This window comes from Hippopotamus amphibius, chromosome 1 (genome assembly GCF_030028045.1).
Source record: "Hippopotamus amphibius kiboko isolate mHipAmp2 chromosome 1, mHipAmp2.hap2, whole genome shotgun sequence".
NCBI lineage: Eukaryota > Metazoa > Chordata > Mammalia > Artiodactyla > Hippopotamidae > Hippopotamus > Hippopotamus amphibius.
Window position 1 is genome coordinate 81,427,696 of NC_080186.1, and position 17,122 is coordinate 81,444,817.

A 17,122-nucleotide genomic window follows, 5' to 3' on the forward strand; every position below is an offset into this window, starting at 1 on the left:
AATAATATCCAGTAGCTTCAAAAGATAAGCTAAAGACTCTTTGATGTAATCAATTTACCGATGTTTGTCCAGGTCTGTTTAATATATACACAGGGAAAATACACTCATTCTACAATTTCTTATAAAACAGCAAGTAAGGAGTAGACGTAGGAGATGTAGAAGGGGAAAGAGAATTCAAAAAGTCCTTCTCTTCAGTAACTTTCACTTCAGAATCATCAAAAAGCAACCACTTCCCCTCGTACTCCTTTAAGCTTTGCACTACATATGAAATTTTGTTTTCAAAACCACTAATGTTAATGCCTATTTGGTCACTGGATTCCTTGTTTCTATCAGATTCATGGGTCCCATTAGTATTGTTAGTCTCAGAATTTCTATTTTCAGCAAATGCTGTACTGGCAACTTTATCAGGATTAGATGCTTTGTTGTATATCTCATAATCTGCTTTGCTCTTTTGTCCTCCAAGAAGTCCAACAGCTTCTACATTTTTTTTGTTCAAAACTTTACTTGGCTGGGTGTTTCCACTGACTCTAATCGACACTTCTTCATCGTCATAATTTTCGACCACACCCCTTGCTTCCTCCTCATTCAATGGTTCTGGCTTACCTATTTCACACATCTGGTTGATCACGAAATTTTCCTTATCTAGTTCTAAACTGTTAAGGTCAGTGACTTTAACAGAAGCAGTATAATGCCCACTACTAATTGTAATGCCACTATGCATAACAACTGCAAACAATCCATAGCTGTCATTGGTTGGCTTTGTGCTCCATTCTTCTAGTGACAACTTAAGAGGTGTCAGTAAAGGAGTGTTGATCTTGGAAAGTCCACCACCATAACAATCAAACCTTAGGAAAGGGGAAAAAAAAAAGTTTTCTGGGATTCCACTTTATATATATTCAGTTTTACACACAATGTGAAATGAAGTCTAAATGAATCCTTAATATTTACTGCTCATATGAATAAAACACAAAATACAAAGAAGACCCCAATCTTGTATAACATTTACACAAAGAATACTGAAATCAGTACTAATATTCAGGTGCTTCTGTGAAGAATATATGGCACTTCCCCCCTTAGTTTTCTTTATTTTTCTAATTTTGTGCAATAAGAAAATAAATGGCATTAAAAAAAAATACTGATCTTCAAAATCCTTTTCCTTTACATTTAATAAATCATGTTAATCTGAAGTCTGTCTCTACAACCAAGATCTGGGGACAAAAAAATAAATAAAATTGTACTGTAGCAAAGGAAAGTCCACTGAAAGAAAGGACTGTCATCTTCTGGCATAATAAAATGTGTGGGAAGCTCTATGGTAATTCCAAACAATTCATTATTATAAAAAGGAATAAAACCTACAATGACATTATGTATACATGTCAGAAAAAGTCAGAGACTATCTAAAATGTAATTGGCATCTTTATATTTACTATTTTAAAATTGCTTTCAGATACTTACATTTGCAACTCAAATTATTCAGACTAGTTTTATTTCCTGGCTTCCTTACCTTAAAATTAAAATAATTTTGTTTTTCTGCCCTCAAAAAAATATTGATGTATACACAAAATTTGTTCCCTACTTTAACCAATTAATTAATCAAATAAGGAATGAAAATGAAAAATGTGTGAACAAATCATATGCATTCATACCAAAAGGACTTAAACTGATGCATTTTTTACAGGGAAATTGTTAAAGAACTTTCCCAAAATTACTTCATTTCAGTAGTTTCTATTACACTATTGTACTATTTTGTTACTATCACAGTATTTTGAACAAAACTTTAGAATACTCACTCCAAGCCACTAGCAGCAAAGCACTTCAAATGAATAGTTATAACTTCAGGCATTTTGTCAAACAAAAGGCTTCGTTCAGCTTCAGTATAATGATGGCAATTTTCACAGAAATATTTATCTTCTCCTACAATCCTCTCCACTGAAGCAAACTGTGAAATTGCCCATCTCAGGGTCTTCATTTCTGTTTTTGGCTCTGGAGAAACTATACAAGAGAATCCTGTCACTCGCATATGAAAAATCTCTCAGAAATTAAACTTAAGTCACAAATTTTTATGTTCAGAATTAGCATGCAATTTTAACTGACTAATCCTTCCCAACTAATAACTAAAGAGATTTTTTTTAAGTTTCAGAAACTTTTAAGTGCATCTTCAACAGTGCACATACCTCTAAATATTTACATCTGGTCAGCCAAAAAACATTTTTGAAGTCAATAGGGACAGCAAAATCAAGATAAGCCTACTCTCCAACTCCATGTGAGACAGACCTTTAACAGTCAATTTATAATATCTGAACAAGTAAACCAGTCTCATGATCACGTCCCATGACATTACAAGACAAAACACTGGCTCCAATATGGTGTTAACAAAAATATCCTCAGTAGCTCTGAGAGATTTAGGTACCCAAAAATTAACTCATTAAAGCATTTCCTTTTCCCATTATAACATACTCTACACATCAAAATAAAGATCCCACAACTTTCCAAATGCTAATAACTATTAACAAGCAAAGCTAGGTAAGCAACAAGATTTTATTATACCAAAGATACTAAAAGATAGTTTCTTTTTCTTCCTCAGTAATTATACAAGCTACTTATTAGACTACACTTTGTTGAGGAAAACTATAATTATTCCGTGGTTCATGTAAGACTCCAATTTTGCTTACTTTCAGAACTCTCCTCTACTTTGGAAAGTTCATCTTCTTGCACTGGTACACTGATATCTTGAAAATCTTCTCTTCTTTCTGTTAAACTTTCACATTCTAAGCAACGAGTCCTTAATACCAGCTGACCTTGAAATAATTTCTCCACTAGCTCAAAACCAATTTGCTCTGCACCTAAAGCAAAAAAAGGAAAACACAAATCTATACAGATGAATTTCAGTATAGCCTGAATAACCATTATTCCATTTAAAGTATATCATGACTAAAAGGCTGATTTTCATATCTCAACTTGCTTATTGGCACTAAGAGGTGACTTACTCATGAAATATAAACTCCCTGTAAAGATAATTTTGAAAATGAATTACTGTTATCTCTTAAAAAGTTTCAACACAACTGTGTCAATTCTTAACTTCCTTCCCAAAGATACCTAAAAGTAAGGATGAAATTTAACCACGTCAATTCTACAAATTTTCTGAGATCTGTATGAACCTAAGTAGAAATCCAGTTCAAGTATGGTATAACTACTTAGTGAATGCAATTTCTTTAATGAGTTTATGTCAAATACTACATATATAAAGTGGTAAAATATTCTCTTGCCATTAAGATGTATTGAACTCCCCTAGTTTATAAACATAAATTACTATTACCTTACAATTAGTGAGATCCATACACAATATATTTTAAGTGTAGTGCCTGAAACACTAGTTACCACTGTGTTAAATTTCTCTTAAAACTTTAGTGAGATATTATACCGTATATGCATCTAAGAAGATAAAATCCCAGTTCTGCAGCTGTTAATCCTACCTATCAATGTCCAAGAATAAATTATACTGACCTTTGTTTATGGGCTTAACTTCAGTAATATTAACGGGCATAACATTATTCCCTGGAGGTTCGAGTCCACAACCATTAGTTGTATTATCATTTTCATACTTCCCCAAGTCCTCTTCAAGATCACATTCATTTTCTTTAGATTGTCCTTTGGATTCTTGGTTTGTTATTTTACCCAGACTACAGAATTTAGAAAGAATGCTGGGTTGCTTAGTTGCAGGCTTTAGCCAGTTTATTTTAACTCTTGATTTCTTTTGTGAGGGTCTTGCACTCTCATTTTCAGAAATGTACTTGGGGATTATTTTAGGAGGAATATCTAATGAATCACCTGTAGCTTTTCTTTTTGATCTGGTTTGTCTCTGGTTTTCTTCCGAAGACTGGTGTTCCTTGGAGACTTTCACTTTTTTCTTCGTGTTACCAAATTCAGTGTCACTTTTTCTTTTCCCATTTCCTTTTGGCAGTTTTTCTTTATAGTCTTCAGAATGCCTCATATTGTCCATCTCTGTGCTGTTATTACCACTCATTTCCTCTTTCTGATGTTTTTCTTCTACCTTAGTAGATATCTCTGCCATGTTTTTTACTTCCTCTTTTTTAAGAAGTTGGCATGTTTCTTGAATGTTTCCCAAAATACACTGTAATACTTCCTGTGCATCATGCTGTAGATATCCTTCATACATAGGGTTGAGTTCCCTATAAATAAAAATTTCCATTTCATCTATTCTAGTTTTGAAGATATAATACCAAAACAAAAACAAAAACCCATCTCTCCATACAGAAATGAATTCATTTATAGGGGTATCATAAATTATTTAAAAGTCCAAAAACATTTATTCAGCTACTAATTTGAAACTCCTTACCTAAACTTGTAACTAAAAACAAAAACAAATTTAACCTAATTTTCATTATCACACTCTGATCTTCTAAATACTGTTAATAATAGCTAATATGTATACAGTACTATGTACCACACTTTATTCTAAATGCCATATATATATACGTATGTATATACGTATAATTTTTTTTTTGGCCTTGCCACATAGCATATGGGATCTTAGTTCCCCTGACCAGGGATCAAACCTGTGCCCCCTGCAGTGGAAGTGCGGAGTCTTAACCACTGGACCAGGGAAGTCCCAAACTTTTCACTTTTGTTTTATTTTTGTTTGGCCACGTCTAACAGCTTGTGGGATCTTAGTTCCCCAACCAGGGACTGAACTCGGGCCCTTGGCAGTGAAAGCAGAGTCTTAACCACTGGACCATGAGGGAATTCCCTCAAAATGCTTCTTATATTATTTGTATAATTCTCACAATAACCCTATGAGGTAAGTACTATATCACCACCATCTACAGATAACTTGCCCAAGGTCACAGAGACGCAAAAGTCAGGATTTAAAACCTGCTCCTGGCCACCACACTACACTGCCTCTTAACAAATGTACGACAATGTATTACATCCAGATCTATTCCTAAAGTAAATGATTAAGTAATTTCTTAAAGACTTAAACCCTGTAATATTCTGAATAAAGCTGTTCTGTATATAGGATAAAGTTTCATTTTTTAAGACAATACTACAAAGAAATCTAATCCAGTTAACCAGTATTTCTCTTCTAAGTACATACAACAAAAATAGAACACTTTGAATTTACAGTTCTTGTATTTATTTTGAACACAGACCTAGATGATTCCTTAGGACCAAATGTGGTAATTCTCAGAACTTTTCAGATTCAAAAAGAATCTGGCACATAAGTAAAATATGTATCACCAACATGATAGGGACAGCATCCCATAATCCCACACATCACAACGTCTACAGAAGCATGTATGAATGTTCACGTTACAGATAAATATGAATAAAGCATATAAACAGCCTCCTACAAATTCAGATTCAATGAATTCAGTACCAATCTTATGAAAAAATTTCCAGTCTTTGGAGCCTCTGGGATATTAAGGACTGTAGATCTGTAGTATCTAATTTCCTTGCCCTTTATTCCCGCCTTTTGTTCACATATCACTCTTCTCCAAAGAAAGCGGTAAGTAGCTAAACTGGAATCCTGAAAGTATATAATAGACTATACCTGAGTGTGTTAAGTAGTCGCCGTGGCTGAGTAGCTAGTTCATCAGTATATTTCTCTGGATTTAAGAGAAAACTAGCCTGAAGCTGTTCAACTGAAATGATCAAGGACTGTAAGCTGCATATTAGTTCATAACTTGCTGAAGAATCTTCTTTGCAATTTCCCTGTCAAGAAACACACAAATATTTTTTATTTATGAACAAATCAAGTACCTTCCCTCTTCTTGTCTTCTTCTCAACAGACACCACTTTTAGCTTTTCTAAATCTAATTTCATAGCACTAATTTTATGGAGGTATACAAAATAAACTTAAAAAAATTTTTAAAGCATATTTTTGGTTATTTCATATTATGTGGGTGATAATGGTTTTCTAGTTATGTAAGTCAAAAGTTTCTTTAAATTTATTTAAATACTAAAAGCTAGCCAGTTTGAAAACACAACAGCTAAGTAACGGGGTAAAAAGGTACGATATATTATGGTGAGACAATGTTTACTGGTAAACAATAAATCAGATGACTGATAAAAGGGGATAATCAAGTTAGCTACTTACCCCGCAAGAATGAAAAAAATTGCCAATGAGAAATTTAATTCTCAGATGTAATTTGTTAAGAGAAATAATTTTGTCATTCTCCTCCCAAATGAAAACTATTTATTACTTTTTCATTTCTGAGCAAGTGAATTTCCATTAGTTTTATTTTTTACCTTATCTTTTTGATTGGCTTCATCTTTTAGGGCTTCTTTCTTCCTTGAAATAATATTAAATAAGTGCTTCACTCCAGATTTAAAACCAGGACAAAAATATAATACCTATAAAGTGAGATTGTCTTGAGTATTTACTGAACAAACAATATACCTAAAATCATTAAAACACTATCGTGCTTTTTTTTGTAGAGCATGTTCACATGTGCATTACTTAAAATTTTGAGATTAAGATATCGTGTCAAAAATTGTTCTATTTCATCATAGTAGCCTGCTATCTTCCCTCAGTGCAGCAAAGCACTGAACCTGACCAGATATAAGGCTACAACGTGAAACAGATAGTTCCAAGGGTTAAAATGAATATCACCATAGAAAAACTAAAAGTTTGGCATCTTCAGTTTAACCAATGTTTACTCAATTTTGCTATCCCAGTTTTACTTAATATATCACTTTCTCTCACCTCAAAGGAAATTTGTAACGTGTAATTTAGAATCATGATTATTTTACCCCATGCTGATTTATTTACAATCAAAGACAAAGACAGTATGGACAACTGAAATCCTTCAATAACCTAAATTCTCAGAAAATATTAAGTGTTAAATCATTCTTTGCCTACTAAAGTTGTATTACATAGCAAAACTGTCAGTTTACCTGAAGGATACTATTAAGATAACAAGTATTGCCGAGATTATTCAGTCCCACAAACGGTAACAAATTTTCTCTCTTCTCACAGTTTATAGGTGAGGACTGTGCTGCAGGAACAACTTGATCACTATTAAGTACAGAGAAGAGAAAGGAATAATGAAGTAGAATCTTAAAGTGGAAATATTACTTCCCTAGATTCAGTCTTTTCCCAAAAGTTGTATGACCTGAAAAGTATGTGGATTTTATTCAGATAGCATTTTAAGAGAATTAATCTATACAGGTGCAAAAATTGCTGTATACCCAGAATAAAAGTCTTACAAGCACTTTAAAAATATTACACTCAACAAACTTCAAAACAATTCCATTAAGAGACTGTTAATCCCATTTTACAGAGCAGAAAATTGCAGAACTGGTACTATGATTTGTTAAGCCAACATGACATTTTAATCAAGTAGTTTAACTCTGAATAGAAACCTGAGAATAACCTGAATATGACAATATTTGGGAAAAGCTGCACTATCCAAGTCAGATTCTGTTAATAAAAGATTAAAGAGGAAACAGAGTCTATGAAGATACTTATACAGTTGTCCGTCACTTAAAAAATGAATTGTTCAAGTTTATAATTCTTTTACCTCAGTTTAACAAATAGTCCTCAGAGCATTTTTATTTTACAGCTGCTAGCTATTACTCTAAAACCTCAAGGTATTTATACGCATGAATGCTGGTTAACAAAAAGTGCACACACAATCTCCTAAACTGATTACTGGTAAATATTAGGAAATTACACAGGGGATCAAATCTACCTTAGTCATATAGCAGAGTGCCTATGTGTTGAATACAGAGCAAGTGCAGACTCCAACTAGAGCAACTATTGGTGGAATAAAGTATTCCATTTTGTTTTGACTTCTTTTCAGTCACTGAAGGATTTGCATCAAAAGCATTTATTATTTTTTAAGTTTATTTTAAATATAATTTGCAATTGTACCCCCCACAACAGGTTTGAGAATTCACGTACTAGATATGACTACAAAGTTTATCTCAGGTAACCGTCACGTCTCTTGAACCAAAAAACCCCCCACAGATTTCTTTACCCTTACATAAAATGTATTGCACTAAAATGAAGTTTAAATTGAAAAATAATTTTAGTCAATAAACATTTCTCTAAGTAAGCCTAATTGGCTGAGCACAATTTAAATGAGTTATAATGTTAACTGTGGTGTGATCCCTGTGGGGAACCACCAGTTTTATCCTGTTTCTACTATACACTGCTAGACTTTTTTAATCTCCCTCTATGGAGATTAGGTCAGAATGACTGCAGATATCAATCTTAAATTCACTGCTTTTTCATGGAATTTTTAAAAGTACAGAAATATACTGAAAATAACATACATACATTTCAGATCCTCTATATTCAGAAGTTTTTTCTTCATTTTCTTGAGAATCTGTGAAATCCAAGGCTCTCTTGGTTTCCTTTTTCTGAAAAAACTTCAAGGAAAGTCTGTTTTTTTTCGATGGACTACCTCTTGAAAGCCCATTACTTTCACTAGGTATGACACCAGGCATTTTCTCTTCAAATCCCAAGGAGCTGACAAGAATTAATTTATACAGGGACCTTGTAATCACCAATCATATCTGTTAACCAGAAAAAAGGTTGTTAGTTTTCAATTATCAGCTGTAGGCAATAAAATCATTATTTCTGAAAACAAATTTACCAAGGAATGGTGCTAATTAGAACTTTGTATTTGAAAATCTAATGCCCACAACAGGCAGCCAATGTTTATTGCTTAAATGAAGGAGTTGCCATTTGTCCTCAACTTTCTTAAACGAAAAAAAGTCAGATACTGAACTTTTATTAGACTGCTATTAGATTAAGGGTTACATCACAAAATACCCCATTTCAATAGTAGACCTATAGTAAAGTAGTATCGTTGAGGGGTAAAAATTTTATTATTAGTTCATTCAGAAAACATTGAGCAACTACCATCTCTAATTCTAAAATACAAGGTGGGAAACAGAGGGATGAATGGGAAATCAAAGGAGTGCTAGAAGAGACCGAGTTCTCCTTCGAAGGTCTTTTCTAGTTGTATGAAATAGTCTGTTTAAAGTATAATCTGCATACAAAGAAAGGCGTAGGTCTAGTGTTAAGTTTACACCTAAAAACTTGTGTGAGAAGTAATAAACCATATGCAAAGTTGGGATAATGGTGTAAAAAAACTGCTGTACTTTGTAAATACTAAATTCTGATGCATTAAAAACCAAAATATACTGACTTTTCAAACTTTTTTTAACTACAGAATTTTTAAAAATACTGCTTTAAGCAGGAAAAAAAAGTTTGCCTTCTGCAAACTTTCTTCCCTGTTTTAAAATAAAACTTTTGGATTTAAAAAAAAAAAGGCTGTATTTGTAGTAGTTATTTTACACTTCAGTCCTATTTTTCATTAGGAAGATGTTAGGAAAAATTATCTCACTGGAGTATTACCAGAAAATCACGCAGGAGTCCAAAAACTCAATGACTTTATAATACAGGTAGAGAGTAACAGGATGAAGTAAATTTCATCCTTAAGCATGTCATTCGCTGCCTCTGAACTGGGAATTCACAACACTGAACTCGGCAGTGAAACCACCTTTTCGAGACAACTCAGGAATAATTGGAAAGCCGACCTTTTTCCCCATCCTCTCTGCAACTCAATTTACTCTCCTGGCCACTTTAATGCTACTGATGAAATGCTATTACGAATGATAAACCAGCCTGCACCAGTGTCAGGGATCTCTTAAGCATTAGTCACTCTTGTAAAAGATTCTTCTTGGGAACCAATTCTAATAAATGACGGAAACTGGATTCCCTAACAGACACAGCAACCGGACTTAAATGTAAGAAAAAAATGACCAAGCAGCTGAAATAACATCATCAATCCTAATCAATAAACCAACCCACCGGGCTCCTCAAAGCAATGACGAAACATTAATACTGCCTAGAATATAACATTTTACCAGGTGCCGTATCTTATGCTATACGGTTTCTTGCTCCTGGCTGTCCTTATCACTGGGGGTTGTTACATCAAAAATATTTCTCCCGTAACTCTAAATCAAGTTTCGCAGAAAACACGATAAACAGAACATTAAATGTTGTTAACAAATGACAGCGTGAACACTAAATGCCATCAGTTTCAAGTTCTTTCCTCCATAAGATGGCACGACTCAATTACAACTTTTCAGCAAAAATGTAAAACAAGGATAACATGCTTGACAAAGCTTTAAAACACGTGGCGTTCTAAACACTTGTAGAAAAAATAAAAGTTAAGCTGCGCGGTAAAATTCAGCAATCACCGACACAGGACAACGTTAAGCGCAAACATTTCTTCTCCCTACCCCACACACACTAGGAACGAAAAGAAAGTGAGAAGATGACGGGACGGTGTCGATGTCCGTGCGCGTCCGACGCTGCACCCACCCGACGGGAGGCGTCTTTAAGCAGAACCGCAGCTCCCGACCCTTCGCCCGCGGAGCTGGCCTATTTACTGCCGGCCCGCACCTGCCTCGAGTCCCCAGCGGCGGCAGGAGGGGGCGCCGCCCGCTGCGCGGAGGGCTTGGCTGGCAGCTGGGCAGAGGCGCAGCACCGAAGGAGCCGGAGTCCTCCCCGCGGCCCCCTCGGGCGCCGGCACAACTTGCTGCGGCGCCCGGACACCGGCCCCTCCTCCACGGGCCCCCCCTCACCTGGTCATGGCCCAGAGCGAGGTCCGCGGCGGCGACGCCGGCGAGTCCAATCGCGGTGAGTGCGGGTGCGACAGGTGAGCCCCTGCCTCGAGCCCGCGGGGGCCGTCGACCCACGGAAAAGCTGGCGGGATCGTCCTCCCCGCGGGGGAGTGACCATTCGCTCTCAAGAGCGGGAACCCGGGCTGCCGCTAGGTCCTGCCCGGCGCCGGCACCAACTACATCGCCGGAGCGGCGCCAGCCCGCGCCCGCCCCCGCCCCGGGACGGCAAGGAGCCCCAGAAGCGGCTCCGCTCGCCGGGCGCCCGAACCGCTAGGGTCTTCCTCACTCCACCACCGACGGGAACTTGGCGCGTTTTCCTCAGTCTCAGGACCCCCGTGTTTTAGCCTCCGCCCGCGCCAGCGCTGCGATTGGAGGTGGCGTCCTACGAAAGTGCCGGTTCTAGTCTCCACGCTGCAGAGACGCGAAAGGCCAGAGCCACCTCGCGCCCGCCACTCGTCCCCCTGGCGCGCACGGGCTCCGGAACCAGCTGGAACGGTAGTTGCCCCAAGCTGGTAACGGGTTCTGCAGTTTCAAACAGCGCAGGCAGCGTCACGGGCAGCTCGCGCGGGGCCTCGCTGAGGGCGCGCGCTCGGAGCTAGAGGCCTGGCTGGCGGGCTCGAGCCTCACATCCTTTTTTTTTTTTTTTTTTTTTTTAACCATTCGTGAGCGAGAGTTGAGGGAGGAGCGTACGGGTCGGGAGACGGGACAGAGACAAGATGGGATGGGCTCCTTTCTCGAAAAGGGGCCAGCAGGTGCTCAAATCCACCAATCCGTGATGAGCAACCCCCCTACCCTGCCCCTCGCCGCCCAGGAGGAGCCAATCTGAAGTACCTAGACAAAAGCCCACTGGGTGGGCGGGGAAAGGCAGTCCAGCCAATACCAAAAAGAAGAGGGGAGGGCTCCAGCCAATCATTGTTGGACATACAGAGTGTTCCTCAGGCGCGGTTGCCCTCCTTCCGCTCTCATTGGCGCTCGAGTGCGCGCTTTCGCTGCAGACTGTTAAATCTTCCTCTGCGTTTTGTAAATCCTTGGAGGCGGGGCGCCCGCGAGGGTGCGGTTTCCGGAGAGAGGCCCTCACAATAAGTCCCGCCTCCGTTTCATGCGTACACACTCGGGCGGGGTTACCCGGGAGTTAGTTTCGGAAAATGGCTGACGGCCTTGCTTGCAGCTCTGGACTTGGGCTTTCCGTACCGAATCGCAGCCCCAGCCCCTAGGCCATCCAGTAAAAACAAGGTTCACCAGGGGTACCAGTAAATTCTCAACCGAATGCTGCGGAGCTGAGGCTCCCTCCTGAGCCCCTGCACGCCTCATTTTCTCCCATTTATCCCTTCCCCTTCCCGACCAGACAAGGAAACGAAAGACCATTCTTAAGGCCCAGTTCTGGCTGGGGGAGCTGCAAGGGGTTCCTGCACGAGCTCTGACTAACGGCGAGGCAGGCCTCTTCAGGTTTCTGTTTCCGTCTGTTGTATGCCTACCTCGGTGAGGTGACCTCACAAAGAAGTGTGGCAGTGAAGCGGGATAAGTTCAGTCCAAATTCATTTAACCAAACTTGTTTTTAGGTGCCTAGTATGTGCCTGGCCATTCCCTGCTCCAGAGGGGCTTGACATTAGTCATAGGGAGAGGAAATAAGGAGTATATGCTCTTTTACGTACTATAGTCTTGACATTTGAGTAGAGAGCTGAATGAAAGCGCAGCCAGCTTTGGAGGAATCTGAGGGAGGAGTGGTCCCGGCAGGGAGAAAAGCAAGCTAGAAGGGTTCACTTGTTTGGTGTTCTGGGAGGAAGCAAGGAGCCAGGGTGCTCAGAGCACAGTGAGTCTAGGTGGGGTGATTGTGGGAAATGAGGTTAGTGACATGGTTGAGGCTCTGATTAAACACGGCAGGGAGATGGGCGTCATTTGATGGTTTTGAGCTGGGGAGTGGCATAATGTATGAAGCAGCTGCTTGTGGTGGTAGACTGTTGACCTTCCAAAGTGCAACCTGTAAGATCACCTAGGAGGCTATTCCAGCAGCCCAGGAATAAATTAGGGTGTCTTGGAATAAGGTGGTAGCAGTGGAAATGTTGAGAACGGGTAGGATTCAAGATACATTTTGAAGTAAAGCCAACAGGATCTGCTGATGGATAAGAAAAAAAGAGACCAAAAAAAAAAAAAAAGACAAAGTTTTTTTTTGCTTTGTGTTTGTTTTTTAACCAAAGCAATTGGATAGTGGTTGGTCCTTGCTAAAATGGAGCACATTGAGGTAATAGTGGGTTTGGTGGGAGGGTTTGTTCTTAAGAGATGAAGATTGAGATATGTATTTCACATGCAAACAGAGATATTGAGCCAATAGATTTCGTTTGGAGCTCAGTAGAGAATTGAGATGAGGAGATATAGTATGAGAGTCACCAAATAGTGTTTAAATCCACAAGACTTTAAGAAATCACCTGGAATGATGTTTATCCTAAAAAATCTGCAGGGCACTAATGACCTCTACCCTTGCCAAACCAGGAATTCTAAACCTAGAAAACTGTTCCTTAATACCCATTTTAGAATCAGTATCCATCCCAAATACTCATTTTGAGAGAGACTTATAAAGCTCCTGATGTCATATATAAGATCATTTAAAAAGCAAAATGAAGTAAATGAGGTTCAAGCATCCAAAATGGAGCCAGGTGGCCATTGCAGATGTGGTTTCAGACATGTTTCTGCATCACAGAGAACTTGAATTTTCTGAACTGTAGCAAACTCAAGGACACCACCATGTTTTTAAAACAATATCTGCTAGTTGCTGCCAGCTGCTACCTTATGGTCTCAAGGTCTCTCCTTGTAACTATGCAACCATTTCAGACCCCAGCCAATCCTTGCTTAACAGACAGCCCTCTTGCTAGCTCCAATCCTAATTCTTGACAAACGATTTATGTAACTGCAGTTTTTGCCTATTAAGCCATTTTGTAATCCACTGGAACATTATTCAAGTGCTTCTTGAATCTATGTCTCCTGGGCTATAGTCCTCATCTTGGCTTGAATGAAACTCTCTTCTGTTCCTTAGTATAGATTGTTCATAGTTTGCATCGACACTTCTCATTATTGAGTTTATAAAAGGAACAGTATGACACTCACAGTGATCTCTAAACCACCCAAAAAGAAGTTAATGCTACTATTACTTGGTAAAACAGGCTCAAAACTAGGTGTTCCGTTTTTTGTTTGTTTTTGTTTTTACCATACCTGCAAAGAATTGATAATTCCTATTTGAGAGCAGAAAAGAAAGCACCCCAGTTCATTCTAAGGCCAGTCTAATGTTGCTACCCAAAATACAAAAGAACAGAATTAGAAATATAATTATAGGTCAGTCTCTTTGCCATTGTGTACCATGAACTGGAGTGTCTCTTCTCTGGTACTAACAGAATCATTGCTATTTTCAAACTTTACCAGGATAGATAACAAATTGTAGTTCCCTATTCTAATTTTCCTAATTCTAGTTTCCAACCTCAGTTGAGGTCCTATTGTCAGCAGCCACTACTCTTCCTGTATGATTTACAGTATCAGTCAACATTCAGTTGCAAAGAGTAGAATCCTTCCCCTGATATAAGCAGGAAGAGCATTCAGTGCTTGGGGATGTTGATTAAACAGACTCTAAGAATAGTTTTTCAGGAGTGAGTCCCAAAGTCTTTGCAGAACCAGGCTACCAAAGCAGTAGTGACTGTTTTAAGATCAAGAAATGATGACTTCTAAACTACACTGGTCCTGCAATACCTGGGAAACTGCAGCCATCAGAAAGCTGCTTGTGTTGCCAACTCCAGAACCACACCGTACCCACTGTGATCTACACCAGCACAATACATGTCCTAAGTCTTGCCTGTCAAGGCTCACAGAACTAGTGGCTGGACACCGAGAGTCCTGCTAATGCTGCTTCAGAAATACCAAACACCTCCACAACTGTGCTTGTCAGTAGCAATGACGGAAGCTGATGGATGCATATCAGGCTTGGTGTATCTCTGCCAATAAAATTCATGCAAAAAGTTTAAAGGTTTCTGATCCTTTTGCTTTCAATCAGTTCTTTCCAGGAGAAGGTATAGCCACAGTTCTTGCCTAGATACAGTTTTCAAGGCCAAAGACTATCTTTTATTTCCCTGTTTCTGTGTGCTGTGCAGCTACCTCACTCGTAATGACAGTTAACTTGGAGGCAACTAAAACAATGGGATTTAACAGGTTGACAGCATTCTTAATCCAATATTTGTCAGGCTTGTATAACTGAGTGGCAGGCATATTTCCTTCCAAGGCTTTTAGTCACACACACCGTTTCTATGTGCTTTGATTGGGAGGTATACAAGAAGTGGCTTTTTTAGCCCTTTAACGCTCCAAATTATGGGACCCTTAATCCACTTAAATTACAGAGTTTTCCTCTTAGCAAAGTGATATTCCTTTCCATCTCTACTTGCAAATCGGCTAGCTTAGGTCTGAGTTCATTGCTCACAAGATTTTGCTAAAAGTGGCAAGAAAAAGCCAGTAAAGTTCATAAATTTTTCCAATTATTTCTCTTCATGCCACAAATATCTTGCAGCTGGACAACAAGGGTCACCAGTTTTCCATCTTGCAGAATCTGAGTCTTTACCACCCACTGCCCAAATTCTTCCACTAAGTCAACAATATTTCTTTTAAGGTTATGTGTAACATAAATTTATAGGGATCAAATTCTGCATCAGATAGGAATAGGTTAACCTATGAGAAGCAGAATATTTTGTGTCCTTAGCCAAGATGAACATTTATCTCTTTATCACATTAACAGTACAGGGGCAGTTTAGATTAGTATGGTGATTCTATGACCATTGGGGACCTAATTTTCTCCATTCTTAACATGTGGCTTCCACCTATGATCCAGTGTGGCTGCTTAAGTTCCAGCCACCATGTCTACATTCTAAAAAGTAGGAAAAAGCTTACTCTCAAAATATACTACTACGAACTAGAACAAGAAATTTTACGATTTGTATGGAAACGCAAAAGACCCTGAATAGCCAAAGCAATCTTGAGAAGGAAAGACGGACTTGGTGGAATCAGGCTTCCTGACTTCAGGCTATACTACAAGGCTACAGTGATCAAGACAGTATGGTACTGGCACAAAAACAGAAATATAGATCAATGGAATAGGATAGAAAGCCCAGAGATAAACTACGGTCAACTAATCTATGACAAAGGAGGCAAGGATATACAATGGAGAAAAGGCAGCCTCTTCAATAAGTGGTGCTGGGGAAACTGGACAGCTACATGTAAAAGAATGAAATTAGAACACTTCCTAACACCATACACAAAAATAAACTCCAAATGGATTAAAGACCTAAATGTAACGCCAGATGCTATAAAACTCCTAGAGGAAAACATAGGAAGAACACTCTTCGACGTAAATAACAGCAAGATCTTTTTTGATCCACCCCCTAGAATAATGGAAATAAAAACAAAAATAAGTGGGACCTAAAGAAACTTCAAAGCTTCTGCACAGCAAAGGAAACTATAAGCAAGACGAAAAGACAACCCTCAGAATGGGAGAAAATATTTGCAAACGAATCAACAAAGGATTCATCCCTAAAATATATAAACAGTTTATCCAGCTCAATATCAAAAAAACAAACAACCCAATCAAAAAATGGGCAGAAGACCTAAATAGGCATTTCTCCAAAGAAGACATATGGGTGGCCAAAAGGCACATGAAAAGCTGCTCAACATCACTAATTATTAGAGACATGCAAATCAAAACTACAATGAGGTATCACCTCACACCGGTTAGAATGGGCATCATCAGAAAATCTACAAACAGTAAATGCTGGAGAGGGTGTGGAGAAAAAGGAATGCTCTTGCATTGCTGGTGGGAGTGTAAACTGATACAGCCACTATGGAAAACAGTATGGAGGTTCCTTGCAAAACTAAAAATAGAACTACCATATGACCCAGCAATCCCACTACTGGGCACATACCCAGAGAACACCATAATTCAAAAAGACACATGCACCCTAATGTTCATTGCAGCACTATTTACAATAGCCAGGACATGGAAGCAACCTAAATGTCCATCGACAGATGAATGGATAAAGAAGATGTGGTACATACATACAATGGAATATTATTCAGCTGTAAAAAGCAATGAAACTGGGACATTTGTAGAGACATGGATGGACCTAGAGACTCATACAGAGTGAAGTGAGTCAGAAAGAGACAAACAAATATTGTATATTAACACATATATGTGGACTATAGAAAAATGGGACAAATCAACTGGTTTGCAAGGCAGAAACAGGGACACAGATGTAGAGAACAAACATATGGACACCAAAGGGGAAAGCGGGGAGGGTTGGGGGGGGGGGATGAATTGGGAGACTGGGATACCAAATTGTACACTCTAAATACATGCAGTTTATTGTAAAAAATAAAAAGTTAAAAATATATATATACTACTACGATGGCTCCTAGGAACATGGGAAAAACAGTA

General features: G+C 38.6%; 1 protein-coding gene across 2 annotated transcripts; it reads right to left on the minus strand.

Annotated features, from left to right (window-relative positions):
- Positions 1-53: 53 nt before the first annotated feature.
- Positions 54-11,253, minus strand: USP1 (ubiquitin specific peptidase 1). Of its 2 annotated transcripts, XM_057717600.1 has the most exons (9): positions 10,627-11,253; positions 8,306-8,544; positions 6,919-7,039; positions 6,271-6,375; positions 5,573-5,733; positions 3,505-4,190; positions 2,673-2,843; positions 1,791-1,992; positions 54-845 (listed from the first exon to the last, which is right to left on the minus strand). In XM_057717600.1, exons 2-9 carry the CDS (start codon positions 8,473-8,475, stop codon positions 110-112), a joined length of 2,352 nt encoding a protein of 783 aa, XP_057573583.1. In that variant the 5' UTR covers positions 8,476-8,544; positions 10,627-11,253; the 3' UTR covers positions 54-109. The 2 variants fall into 2 exon arrangements, with proteins under 2 accessions (XP_057573583.1, XP_057573586.1); XM_057717603.1 differs by lacking the exon at positions 6,271-6,375.
- Between the last annotated feature and the right edge of the window lie 5,869 nt (positions 11,254-17,122).

Excerpts from the sequence above, each read along its gene's own strand:
- USP1 (XM_057717600.1), bottom strand. The coding sequence starts at position 8,475 with ATGCCTGGTGTCATACCTAGTGAAAGTAATGGGCTTTCAAGAGGTAGT. Across the intron at positions 7,040-8,305 it reads GAATATAGAGGATCTGAAAT|TGATCAAGTTGTTCCTGCAG; the intron begins GTATGTATGTTA and ends TGTACTTAATAG. Across the intron at positions 1,993-2,672 it reads AGTAGAGGAGAGTTCTGAAA|TTTCTCCAGAGCCAAAAACA; the intron begins GTAAGCAAAATT and ends TCTCTTGTATAG.